The 12,282-nt window shown below is 46.4% G+C and overlaps 1 protein-coding gene across 7 annotated transcripts in view; it reads left to right on the forward strand.

Moving 5' to 3' along the window:
• Window positions 1–12,045, forward strand: part of URGCP (upregulator of cell proliferation) — a 49,811-nt gene extending 37,766 nt beyond the window's left edge. For 4 of the 7 annotated variants that reach the window (XM_055347664.2, XM_004045356.5, XM_055347662.2 and 1 more), the window contains exons 2-6: window positions 124–150; window positions 455–525; window positions 5,991–6,041; window positions 6,251–6,289; window positions 8,697–12,045. In XM_055347664.2, coding sequence (XP_055203639.1) covers window positions 6,008–6,041; window positions 6,251–6,289; window positions 8,697–11,290 — 2,667 coding nt within the window. In that variant the 5' untranslated portion in view covers window positions 124–150; window positions 455–525; window positions 5,991–6,007 and the 3' untranslated portion in view covers window positions 11,291–12,045. The remainder of the gene's footprint in view (window positions 1–123; window positions 151–454; window positions 526–5,990; window positions 6,042–6,250; window positions 6,290–8,696) is intronic. The other 3 variants (XM_055347665.2, XM_004045357.4, XM_019030977.4) reach the window with 2 other exon arrangements.
• The last annotated feature ends 237 nt before the right edge of the window (window positions 12,046–12,282 follow it).

Consider the following 12,282-nt stretch of genomic DNA (forward strand, 5'->3'; position numbering starts at 1 on the left):
TGGCTGCAGAATTCGACCATAATTCTGTTATTGCACTTTGATTTTAAAAGGCATCAGTTTTTCGCTATTATATATAAAGCTGGCATCAACATCTTTGTAACTAAATCTTAATTATTTCCTTAGGATAGAAGTGGAATTACTGGGCAAAGGGTATGTATATTTTTCTGTCTTTCTGAATGACTGTATTTGTGCTCTGGCCAGCAGTTTTGGAGAGTGCTGGTTTTCTAGACCGGTGTTTCTCAACTGTGGGTGCATATCAGAATCATTGAGGGCACTTTTAAAAGCAGTGATACCCAGGACCAGCTCCCAGAGATTCTGGTTTCATGGATCTGGGGTGTGACCCAGGGTTTATAGTTTTTAAAAGCTCTCCAAGAGATTTTATATGCGGCCAGTTTGATAGGTGAAAGTGGTATTCCATTTTTTTAATTATAATTTTCTTCTGAAATTGTTTCAGGCATTCAGATTTGAGAGAAGTAGCCCCAGAAATAAAAGCATCAGAGAGACGAACAGCTGTGGCCATTGCAGGTAAAGTTGGATGAATTGGATGTGGGCCCACTCTGGAGCTGAAGTACTTCTCCTGTCCCCTTGGGATTCTGGGTTCCAGCCCCTCCTGGACTTGGGATTGTGCATCTCAAAAATAAATAAGTTTAAGGCTTTTATTTTTCCTTTTACAAGAAGATTCCATCTAAGGGTCTTTTAAGCATTCCTCATATATTCAAAATAGTGTTTTTTGTTTTTTTTTTTTATGGGCAACACTTTATTCTAGAAAATGGAGTAAGTGTTCCCAGGATTCAGTTAAACAGGTGATTATGACACAATTTAACAGAAACACATTACCCCAATTTTAGCATAACTGCCATTGTAGGTCACAGTTAAGGTGACTGTATAGTTTATCTTCTAAAGTGGGCACTTCTGAGAGTGAAAGGGAGGTAATGTTGGGAAAACAGGTATAAATTGGGATTGTTCCAGAGCACACTGGGGCTTGTAGTCTTCCTGGTTATGGTCCATACAGGCTGGTTTTTCTTTCTCTGAGGATTTGGGGGTGGGGCTGTAACGCCACCCTTTGTAAATTCACCTTTAAGGTATGGTGGCCACACTCCAGATATCTTTAGCTCTCTTACTAACTCATTTTGTTTTATATTTTCTTTTCTTTTATTATTTTATTTGATATTTTATTTTATTTTTTGAGACCAAGTTTCGCCTTTATTGCCCAGGCTGGAATGCAGTGGTGCGATCTCAGCTCACTGCAGCTTTCACCTCCTGGGTTCAAGTGATTCTGCTGCCTCAGCCTCCCAAGTAGCTGAGATTACAGGCATGCGCCACCATGCATGGCTAATTTTTTGTATTTTTAGTAGAGATGAGTTTCACCATGTTGGCCAGGCTGGTCTCGAACTCCTGACCTCAGGTGATCCACCCGCCTCAGCCTCCCAAAGTGTTGGGGTTACAGGCGTGAGCCACCGTGCCCAGCCAGTAACTCATTTTAGATATATCTTTCATAAATTAGGTTCTTCTTAAAATGAATGTGCTAAAAAAATAAACTATGTTTTAACTGCCAAAAAAAAGTGTTCTATTGGATATTAATAGAGTTATGCAAAAACAAAAATCCACAAAAATATGCAAATAAGTTTTGGTTAATAAAGTTTTATTTTAGGCTAGATACAGTGGCTCACACCTGTAATCCCAGTACTTTGGGAGGCCAAGGCAAGAGGTTCGCTTGAACCCAGGAGTTTGAGACCAACCTGCGCAACATAGTGAGACACCGTCTCTATGGAAAAAATCACTATTTTATTCATTCAAACAAATATTTTTTGAGTACTTACCATGCACTAACATTGTTGTAAGCATTGTGATATTGTAAACAATAGTAAATGAAAAGGCTCAAAGCCCTTCATGGAACTTAAATTCTGGAAGGTAGGCACCATGGGGATTATTGGCCAGTTGGTCAAGGCTTGTAGCAGAATTGGGATCAGGCAGTAATTGCCCAAAGCCCTTTAGTTTCTCCACATCTAGAATTATGCTATTCAACACAGTAGCCACTAGGCACATTGTTTAAAATTAAACAGAATTAAAATTTCGCCTCCTGAGTACTCTAGCTGTATTTGCTCAGCAGCCTGCATGGTGAGTGGCTGCAGCTTGGACATTGCAGTTGGAGAACTTCAGCTTGGGAGGTTCCCTTGGAGAGCGTTGTTCTAGACAAATGGGAAAGAAAGCATGGGGATGGGGCGAGGAGAGGGAATGGCCTTATTGGATGCTTATTGTGAGCTAGGTTGTCTTAATTACTTTTAACAATGACCTCTAAGATACTTATCAATCCCTGTTTCATTTGAGGAAACCAAGGCACAGAGACACCCTGGTTCTTCCCCGAACTTTGATATCTGTGTCTCTCTCTACTGAATAAACCTCCAGTGGTTATTCTTTATAGTTCTTCTTCATGAGTTATGTGAGTTCCTCTTGAGCATATGCTTCATTTTAAAGACTTAAAGCAAGGTTTTAAGCCTATAGGATTAAAAACAAGTTGTATTAAAGTATACTATACAGGCCAGGTGCAGTGGCTCATGCCTGTTATCCCAGCACTTTGGGAGGCCGAGACAGGCAGATCACTTGAGGCCAGGAGTTTGAGACCAGCCTGACCAACGTGATGAAACCCCGTCTCTACTAAAAATACAAAAATTAGCTGGGAGGGATGGTGGGCGCCTGTAGTCTTAGCTACTCGGGAGGTTGAGGCAGGAGAATCGCTTGAACCTGGGAGGTGGAGGTTTCTGTGAGCCGGGATCGTACCACTGCACTCCAGCCTGGGTGACAGAGCAAGACTGTCTTTAAAAAAAAAAAAATTTTATACTATACATTCAGAAAAGTACTCCAATTAATAGCTTGAGAAATATTCACAAACATGAACTTACCTATGTAAGCCAGAAACCAGATCGAGAAGCTGAAGAAAACCCATGCCGCCAAAGGTCCCTTCCAATTACTTCACCTCTCATCTGTCATTATCTGGACTTCTAAAAGGATAGATTAGCTTTGCCTGGTTTATACTTTATGTAGTCACACGATATAATTTATTTATCTTACTCAATTCTGAAGATTCTACTTCATAGCTCATTCTATTTTTGTCTCACTCCATCACTCAAGCCGGAGTACAGTGGTGGCCATCGTAGCTCACTGCAGCCTTGACCTCCTGGCCTCAAGGGATTCTCCTGTCTCAGCCTCCCAAGTAGCTAGGACTACAGGTGTGAGCCGCTGCACCCGACTAATTTTTTAAAAAACTTTTTGTAGAGACAGGGTTCTTGCTATTGTGCCCAGGCTGGTCTCGAACTCCTGAACTCAAGTGATCCTCCTGCGTTTTCCTCCCAAATTGCTGTGGTTACAGATATGAACCACCCCACCTGGCTTGAAAATGGTTTTAATGGCCTTACTTGGAGTTCTCCAACAATGGGCTCATAACAGTTATTCCTGGGCTCACCATGGTGGTAGGGCCTGGCCTATCCTCTGTCCCTGTGTTCCGTGTGAGCCCAGTACTCCCAGAGTCAGAGCTTATCTCATCCTTAGGTCTCTTCCTGCCCAATGTGAAGTATAGTGGAGACGTTGGCTCATGGAGCTGAGCCCTCAGTGGCCCCCCATGTTTGCTGTTTTGTGTCTTTGCCTGGAGCCCTGCTGCTTCCTCTTCCACCTGCCCCACAATCTGCTGATGGCTGCAGAACATCAGGCTCTCTCCAAACCCTAGTCAGTGGTTTCCTTAGTTTGGTAACCCTCAGTCTTTGGCTACTTTGTGCATCCTTGACCTCATCCACCTATTAAATCCACATCAGAGCTATTTCCCACCCCTAACCAAGCAAGGCCCTATTTTCTCTGGGTCTGGAGGTTACTCCTGACTCCAGCTTAAAACTACTCTCAGAACCACCCTAACCCTATCTCTGGCATCTTTAGACTTTCCCATTCTTTTCTCTAACGATTTTCTCTCCTCAGAGGGCATTTTGGGTTCCTTGGAAAATTTGTTCTGATGGCTTTTCCTCACTTGAATAATGTAATCTTTGGACTGCTTGGCATTGTGGTTGATGTGTGTGGATCTTGTGCCTTCTCTGATCTTCTCATGATTCCTGGACCCCATTTTCTTTTTCTCTTTCCTGCTTTTCACATGTCCATCTCCCAGAGATATCATCAAAGAAGACGGTTTGAAATGTTAGGTTTATCTACCTGATTACATGGAAATCATGAGAAAACATAAATCTGAAAATATCTGAATCTTGATTCATAAGCTCTTAAAAATATAAATTTTGGGGCCGGGCACGGTGGCTCACGCCTGTAATCCCAGCGCTCTGTGAGGCCAAGGCAGGTGGATCACAAGGTCAGGAGATCGAGACCATCCTGGCTAACACAGTGAAACCCTGTCTCTACTAAAAATACAAAAAAATTAGCTGGGTGTGGTGGCGGGCGCCTGTACTCCCAGCTACTCAGGAGGCTGAGGCAGGAGAATGGCGTGAATCCGGGAGGCAGAGCTTGCACTGAGCTGAGATCGCGCCACTGCGCTCCAGTCTGGGCTACACAGCAAGACTCCATCTCAAAAAAGAAAAAAAAATATATATATATATATGTATAAATATATATAAACATATAAAAATATATATTTATATATTTATAAATTTTGGAACCTAGGTGTTACTTTTTCTTGGATCAAAGTCAAAATAGTCAAAACACGCACTGAGAAGTCTTGCTCCCTCCTTCCTAAGCCTCCTGTTCGCTCCTTTATATTGTGTGCTTGCAAGCAAATCTAGAGTTTTAGGTCTTTGTTCATACATAAATATCTGACTAGCACTAGATTAAACACATTTTGTAATTAAGATGTTAATGTTGATGGACATTTCATGATGTTTGGAGACTTTGGACAAATAACAGTTCACTTGTAAGTCACAACTCTTCCCCACTGTCTGTCCCCCCGCACCTCACCTCTGTGTATTTGTGCTCTGATGTACATTTCAATTTTAAGTGATTACAAAAATTCCTTATGCTGGAATAAAAATAACATTGACAGGTGCTGAATTTTTAAATAGTCAAGGAATTTCTGTCAACTTACATTTTAAAATAGTTTCTAAAATCAAAGGTTAATCTATGTAAGTTTTATGGTTATTCATGTTTTATTTTCCCAAAGTTTAGAAAATTCTATAAAGATATATCCTAGAGCAAATCTATGTCTTGTGTGTAGCTATTACTACCTTGTGATGTATTTTTTGCTGGCAAAACGTTACATTTACATAGGAAAAACTGAAACCAATAATAGCACTAAAACATCAGCCACCATATTGTCACTTGACGTTTTTTGTTGTTGTTTGGTGTTTTTTTCTTTTTGACACAGGGTCTTGCTCTGATGCCCACGCTGGAATGCAGTGGTGCAATCACAGCTCACTGCAGCCTTGACCTCCCAGGCTCAAGTAATCCTCCTGCCTCAGCTGGGACCACAGGCTCGTGGCATCATGCCCAGCTAATTTTTGTTTGTTCGTTTGTTTTTGAGATAGCCTCACTCTGTCGCCCAGGCTGGAGTGCAGTGGCATGATCTCAGCTCACTGCAACCCCTGCCTCCTGGGTTCAAGCAATTATTTTGTCTCAGCCTCCCAAGTAATTCCAAGCTGGAATTACAGGCATGCACCACCACGCCCAGCTAATTTTTGTATTTTTAGTAGAGATGGTTTTTCGCCATGTTGGCCAGGCTGGCTGGTCTCAAATTCCTGACCTCAAGTGATTTTCCTGCCTTGGGCTCCCAAAGTGCTGAGATTACAGGCATGAGCCACCATGCCTGGCCTAATTTTTTTTAAAAAGTCTTTGTAGACACAGGGTCTTGCTTTGTTGCCCAGGCTGGTCTCAAACTCCTGGACTCAAGCACTCCTCCTGTTCAGCCTCCTAAAGTGCTGGGGTTACAGGCATGAGCACTTGAAATTTTTGACAGAAAGGTTCTAACTTGCTGATGAAACTAAATGTATTTGGTTTCTTTTTTCTTCTAGATTTGGAATGGAGAGAAATGGAAGGAGATGATTGCGAGTTCCGTTATGGAGGTAGAAACTACAGGATTTGGCAACAGATTGGACTGGGGAGAGGGGGAGTGGGTAAAGTGACAGATAACCGGGATTTTATATTTAGAACAATTGGGAGAAGTTGCCATCTTGGTGAGAAAGAAGGGTTCTAGGTTTAGCTTCAATTAATTTGTGTCAGCCAAGGGTGCATTATTTGATTGACACTTCATTTTCCATTGCTTTTTCCATAGATGGTACAAATGAGGCTCAGGACAATGATTTTCCAACAGGTAAGCATTTTCTCTGCCTTTTCTCTCTGTTCTATGAAAGGGGGTTATCATCTAGGCCAGCAGTTCCCACACCTGACTGTATCAAATCACCTGGGGAGGCAGAGCACTCAGGTTTAGGATGCCCTACTTCATTAACCCTTTATACATTGTTAACCATATTGCTAAAAAAAAAAAAAAAAAGAAACCCTGGGAAGCTTGCCAACCACATAGAGTAACCAGGCCCCCCCCACCACCCAACATACTCACTGCCTGTAATAAGTTAGCATGTTTGGAGGTGAAACCCAGAGATGTTTCATTTTTTAACAAGTTCCTGAAGTGATTGATTCTAATGTACAGCCCGGTTTGGAAACGATTTATCTGGTCCAATGCCTTCATTTGCAGATCAGGATACTGGGCCCAGAGCTTCCAAACAACCTGCCAAGGGCCACACACTGGGCAGGAGTGTTTTCTTTGTCTTTTTCCCATTGCCTTTTACTACCATGCTACTTAAAAAATAAAAAGTTATTCCATGTCTGGACAAGAAAAACAATGTTCCTAGTTTCATTCAGGCAAAGCTAGGAAACCTGAGTAACACCTATTTTGGCACAATGTGACTCTTCCCATATAGTACTTTTGTTTTTGTAACAAGTTCATAGGTCCCCTAATGTTCTGTGGGGCAGTCCTGTGGCCACAATGCCTGTGGAACTCTCTGAGCAGAGTGTCCAGCACTGTGAGTCCTGCTGGTCGTATGGAAAGTGGTCTTGAATCCATCACTTGACCTTCTTGGGAAACAGGCAGAGGGCTGGGTCACCCAGTGTTTCCTTTCATGGTTTATCTAAGCATCAAAGCAGCATCATACACGTTGCTTCCTCTCTCGAGAAAGGAACTGGAAAAAAGGCTGCAGGGCAGTGGAATTTGTATTTATTTAATGCATTAACATTTCAAGTGACTCAGCACGGTGCCTCACACCCAGCACTTTGGGAGGCTGAGGCAGGCAGATCATTTGAGCCAGAGAGTTCAAGACCAGCCTGAGCAATATGGCAAAATCCCGTCTCTACAAAACATACAAAAACTAGCCAAGTGTCTTGTGCACCTGTAGTCCCAGCTCCTCAGAAGCTGAGATGAGTGGATCACTTGAGCCTAGGAGATCAAGGCTGCAATAAGCTGTGATCACACCACTGCCTTCCAGCCTGGGTGACAGAGTGAGACACTGCCTCAAACAACAACAACAAATTTTGAGACAACTAATTAATATGCAGCATGAACATTAGTAAGGTGCTGGGCCAAGACCTGGATGGTGAATGGAATCTTCCTCTGAAGATTGAAACAGCAGTACTGTTTCAAGCATCTAGCTTATAAGATTTTATATTGTATAGGGTGATATTTGAGTATCTGCGCAAGTAAGTGCTCACTTACTAACAGTCTGCACTGAATATTTTAATATATTTAAAATTTAAAACTGCATTAAAGCCAGGCACCATGGCTCACACCTGTAATCCCAGCACTTTGAGAGGGCTAGACAGGTGGATTGCTTGAGTCTGGGTTCGAGACCAGCCTGGGCAACATGGCAAAAACCCATCTCTACAAAAAAATACAAGGATGAGCTGGGTGTGGTGGCACACACCAGTAGTTCCAGCTACTTGGGAGGCAGAGGTGGGAGGATCTCTTGAGCCCAGGAGGTTGAGGCTACAGTGAACTGAAATCATGCCACTGCACTACAGCCTGGGTAACAGAGTAAGACCCTGTCTAAAAAAAAAAGAAAGGGGAGAGGAAAAAAAAAAAAAAAAAAGAAAACCTGCATTATTGATTTCAGGTTTGCAAAATGGTTGTTTAGCTATAATTGCTGACTCTTTATGCTTAGTGATTTCTTTCTAGTTCCTTTAAAATATTCTCTTATTTCTAGAGAGAAAAAAAAACAAAAAAACATTAACTAGAAAGCCAGAGAGTGATTCAGTGATTATGACTCCTGTGGGAACTTCCCGGTGACTCTGAGTAGCCCACCAAAGCGACACAGTGGGGAGATGAGACCTGCATTCAGCTTCTAGGAGTCATGTGCTGCTCACTGTAGCCAATTAATTTTGAGCTCAGTGTTAGATCTTACAGGTTTCTAGAAAGACCAGAAATATGGCTTTTGCAAGAACTCTTCCAGTTGTTAAATGTAGCTTCTTTATTTCTGTTCTTTCTTTTGTTTAATGTCACATATATCTGTGGTTAGGTTGGTACCTATTGTACCTTGATGTCAGGGTTCCAGCCCTGCCTTGATCTCAGGTCAGCCTTGAGCACACCCTGAGCCTCCTGTGCCTGCACTCTGCTCTCTGAAGGGGGTCGTCACTCTCCCCATCCTGCTGGGCTCTCCTTCACCAGCTCTTCCCTGGCGCCTAGCTCAGAAACAGAGGGTGAGCACTTATGTCTTCATTTCTTTCCACAGTGGAGAGAAGCAGGCTTCAAGAAATGCTGTCACTTTTGGGCCTAGAGACGTACCAGGTCCAGAAACTCAGCCTCCAGGACTCTCTGCAGATCAGTTTTGACAGTATGAAGAACTGGGCCCCTCAGGTTCCCAAAGACTTGCCCTGGAATTTCCTCAGGAAGTTGCAGGCCCTCAATGCTGATGCCAGGAATACCACCATGGTGCTGGATGTGCTCCCAGACGCCAGGCCTGTGGAGAAGGAGAGCCAGATGGAAGAGGAGATCATCTACTGGGACCCAGCTGATGACCTTGCTGCCGACATTTATTCCTTTTCTGAGCTGCCCACCCCTGATACGCCAGTGAACCCCTTAGACCTTCTCTGTGCCCTGCTGCTCTCTTCAGACAGTTTCCTGCAACAAGAAATAGCGTTGAAAATGGCCCTCTGCCAGTTTGCACTCCCACTCGTGTTGCCTGACTCGGAGAACCACTACCATACATTTCTGCTGTGGGCCATGCGGGGCATTGTGAGGACATGGTGGTCCCAGCCCCCAAGGGGCATGGGGAGCTTCCGGGAAGACAGCGTGGTCTTGTCCAGGGCGCCCGCCTTCGCCTTCGTGCGCATGGACGTCAGTAGCAACTCCAAGTCCCAGCTTCTCAACGCCGTCCTCAGCCCGGGCCACAGGCAGTGGGACTGCTTCTGGCATCGGGACCTCAACTTGGGCACCAATGCCCGGGAGATTTCGGATGGGTTGGTAGAAATTTCCTGGTTTTTTCCCAGCGGAAGGGAGGACTTGGACATTTTCCCAGAACCTGTGGCCTTTCTGAACCTGAGAGGTGACATCGGGTCTCACTGGCTGCAGTTTAAGCTCTTGACAGAAATCTCCTCCGCTGTGTTTATACTGACTGACAATATCAGTAAGAAGGAATACAAATTGCTGTACTCCATGAAGGAGTCAACCACAAAATACTACTTCATCCTGAGTCCCTACCGTGGGAAGCGCAACACAAACCTGAGATTTCTGAATAAGTTAATTCCTGTGCTGAAAATAGACCACTCGCATGTCCTGGTAAAGGTCAGCAGCACTGACAGCGACAGCTTCGTGAAGAGGATCCGGGCCATCATTGGGAATGTGCTGCGGGCACCCTGCAGGCGGGTATCTGTGGAGGACATGGCGCACGCAGCCCGCAAACTGGGCCTAAAGGTCGACGAGGACTGTGAGGAGTGTCAGAAAGCGAAAGACCGGATGGAGAGGATTACCAGGAAAATCAAAGACTCGGATGCCTACAGAAGGGACGAGCTGAGGCTGCAGGGGGACCCCTGGAGAAAGGCAGCCCAAGTGGAGAAGGAGTTCTGCCAGCTCCAGTGGGCCGTGGACCCCCCTGAGAAGCACAGGGCTGAGCTGAGGCGGCGGCTGCTAGAACTTCGAATGCAGCAGAACGGCCATGAGCCCTCCTCGGGGGTGCAGGAGTTCATCTCGGGGATCAGCAGCGCCTCCTTGAGTGAGAAGCAGTACTTCCTGAGGTGGATGGAGTGGGGCCTGGCACGGGTGGCCCAGCCGCGACTGAGACAGCCTCCAGAGACGCTTCTCACCCTGAGACCAAAGCACGGGGGCACCACAGACGTGGGGGAGCCGCTCTGGCCTGAGCCCCTAGGGGTGGAACACTTCTTGCGGGAGATGGGACAGTTTTATGAGGCTGAGAGCTGTCTTGTGGAGGCAGGGAGGCTGCCGGCAGGCCAGAGGCGTTTTGCCCACTTCCCAGGCTTGGCCTCGGAGCTGCTGCTGACAGGGCTGCCTCTGGAGCTAATCGATGGGAGCACCCTGAGCATGCCCGTCCGCTGGGTCACAGGGCTCCTGAAGGAACTGCACGTCCGACTGGAGAGACGGTCAAGGCTGGTGGTTCTGTCAACCATCGGGGTGCCAGGCACGGGCAAGTCCACACTCCTCAACACCATGTTTGGGCTGCGGTTTGCCACAGGGAAGAGCTGCGGTCCTCGAGGGGCCTTCATGCAGCTCATCACAGTGGCTGAGGGCTTCAGCCAGGACCTGGGCTGTGACCACATCCTGGTGATAGACTCCGGGGGCTTGATAGGTGGGGCCTTGACGTCAGCTGGGGACAGGTTTGAGCTGGAGGCTTCCTTGGCCACTCTGCTCATGGGACTGAGCAATGTCACCGTGATCAGCCTAGCTGAAACCAAGGACATTCCAGCAGCTATTCTGCATGCATTTCTGAGGTTAGAAAAAACGGGGCACATGCCCAACTACCAGTTTGTATACCAGAACCTTCATGATGTATCTGTTCCCGGCCCTAGGCCCAGAGACAAGAGACAGCTCCTGGATCCACCTGGTGACCTGAGCAGGGCTGCAGCCCAGATGGAGAAACAGGGCGACGGCTTCCGGGCACTGGCAGGCCTGGCCTTCTGCGACCCTGAGAAGCAGCACATCTGGCACATCCCAGGCCTGTGGCACGGAGCACCTCCCATGGCCGCAGTGAGCTTGGCCTACAGTGAAGCCATATTTGAATTGAAGAGATGCCTACTCGAAAACATCAGGAACGGCTTGTCGAACCAAAACAAAAACATCCAGCAGCTCATTGAGCTGGTGAGACGGCTGTGAGTGTGCAGAGAAACCCAGTTCAGGTGTAGGAGGCTGCTGTGGGCAGCCCTGTCTGATGGGGCACCTGTGTGGGGCTGTGCTCTGGTGCCTGAGGATGGCTGGTGCCCAATCGACATGAGAAGACGAGCAAAAGACAGAGGGTTTGGAGTCTCCTCAACAGTGTTAAAAGAGGAAGTGACCTCACAGACCAGCTCAGAGATGTTACCAGGAATATCACAGCCCCCAGGGTAGGGAGACAAGCAGCAGTTTGTTCTGTCTCAGCTCCTGTCAAGGATCCTGCGGGGTGGGCCCTCTGTATAGCTGCTCTCTGTCACTGGCCCCTGGAGTGGGAGCAGCATCCTTAGTCACTGCAGGCCCAGGCGGGCAGGTGGTCCCAGGACAGAGGTGGGGAAGTTGTCCTGAGGAAGCAGAAATAGGCCTTGCTCCCGCCCAACCCAAGGGCCTCCAGTGGACCAGCATTCGAGATGTGAGTGCCCGTGGTGTGCAAGGCACTCCCATGGCACCGTATTTATTGACTGATCTGTGAAGGCTTCCCTGACCCCTGCCCAGGAAGAGTTCACTGGTCGCTCTGTTGTGCCCCACAGCACTTTGTTATACCTCTGCCACACACTTCACACAGCGTGTTGTAACTCATGTGTTTACATGTCTGTCCCCCAGACTGTGAGCTCCTTGAGGGCAGGGACTGTACATTCTCCAGCTCTGTGTCCCCAGGGCCTGGCACATTGTAGACGCTTAATAAATGTCTGTTAAATGAATGAGTGCACAAGTGATGGTAATGGGCAGGTTCTGCCTCTCTGTGCCTTAATTCTCCTGTTTCTCAAAGAGGATAGCAGCATCTGTCTGAGGAGGGGGTATGGTACAGGCAGTATCTGGAATGGTAGATAGCACAGAGATGCACCACTTAAAAAAGCCATCCTGTTCCCTCTCTTTAAGGCAGGAGCCATTCTTCAGGCTGTTACTGGGGATTAAAACTAAATACCTTCACAGTAACT

This window comes from Gorilla gorilla, chromosome 6 (genome assembly GCF_029281585.2).
Source record: "Gorilla gorilla gorilla isolate KB3781 chromosome 6, NHGRI_mGorGor1-v2.1_pri, whole genome shotgun sequence".
In the NCBI taxonomy this organism is placed as follows: Eukaryota; Metazoa; Chordata; class Mammalia; order Primates; family Hominidae; genus Gorilla; species Gorilla gorilla.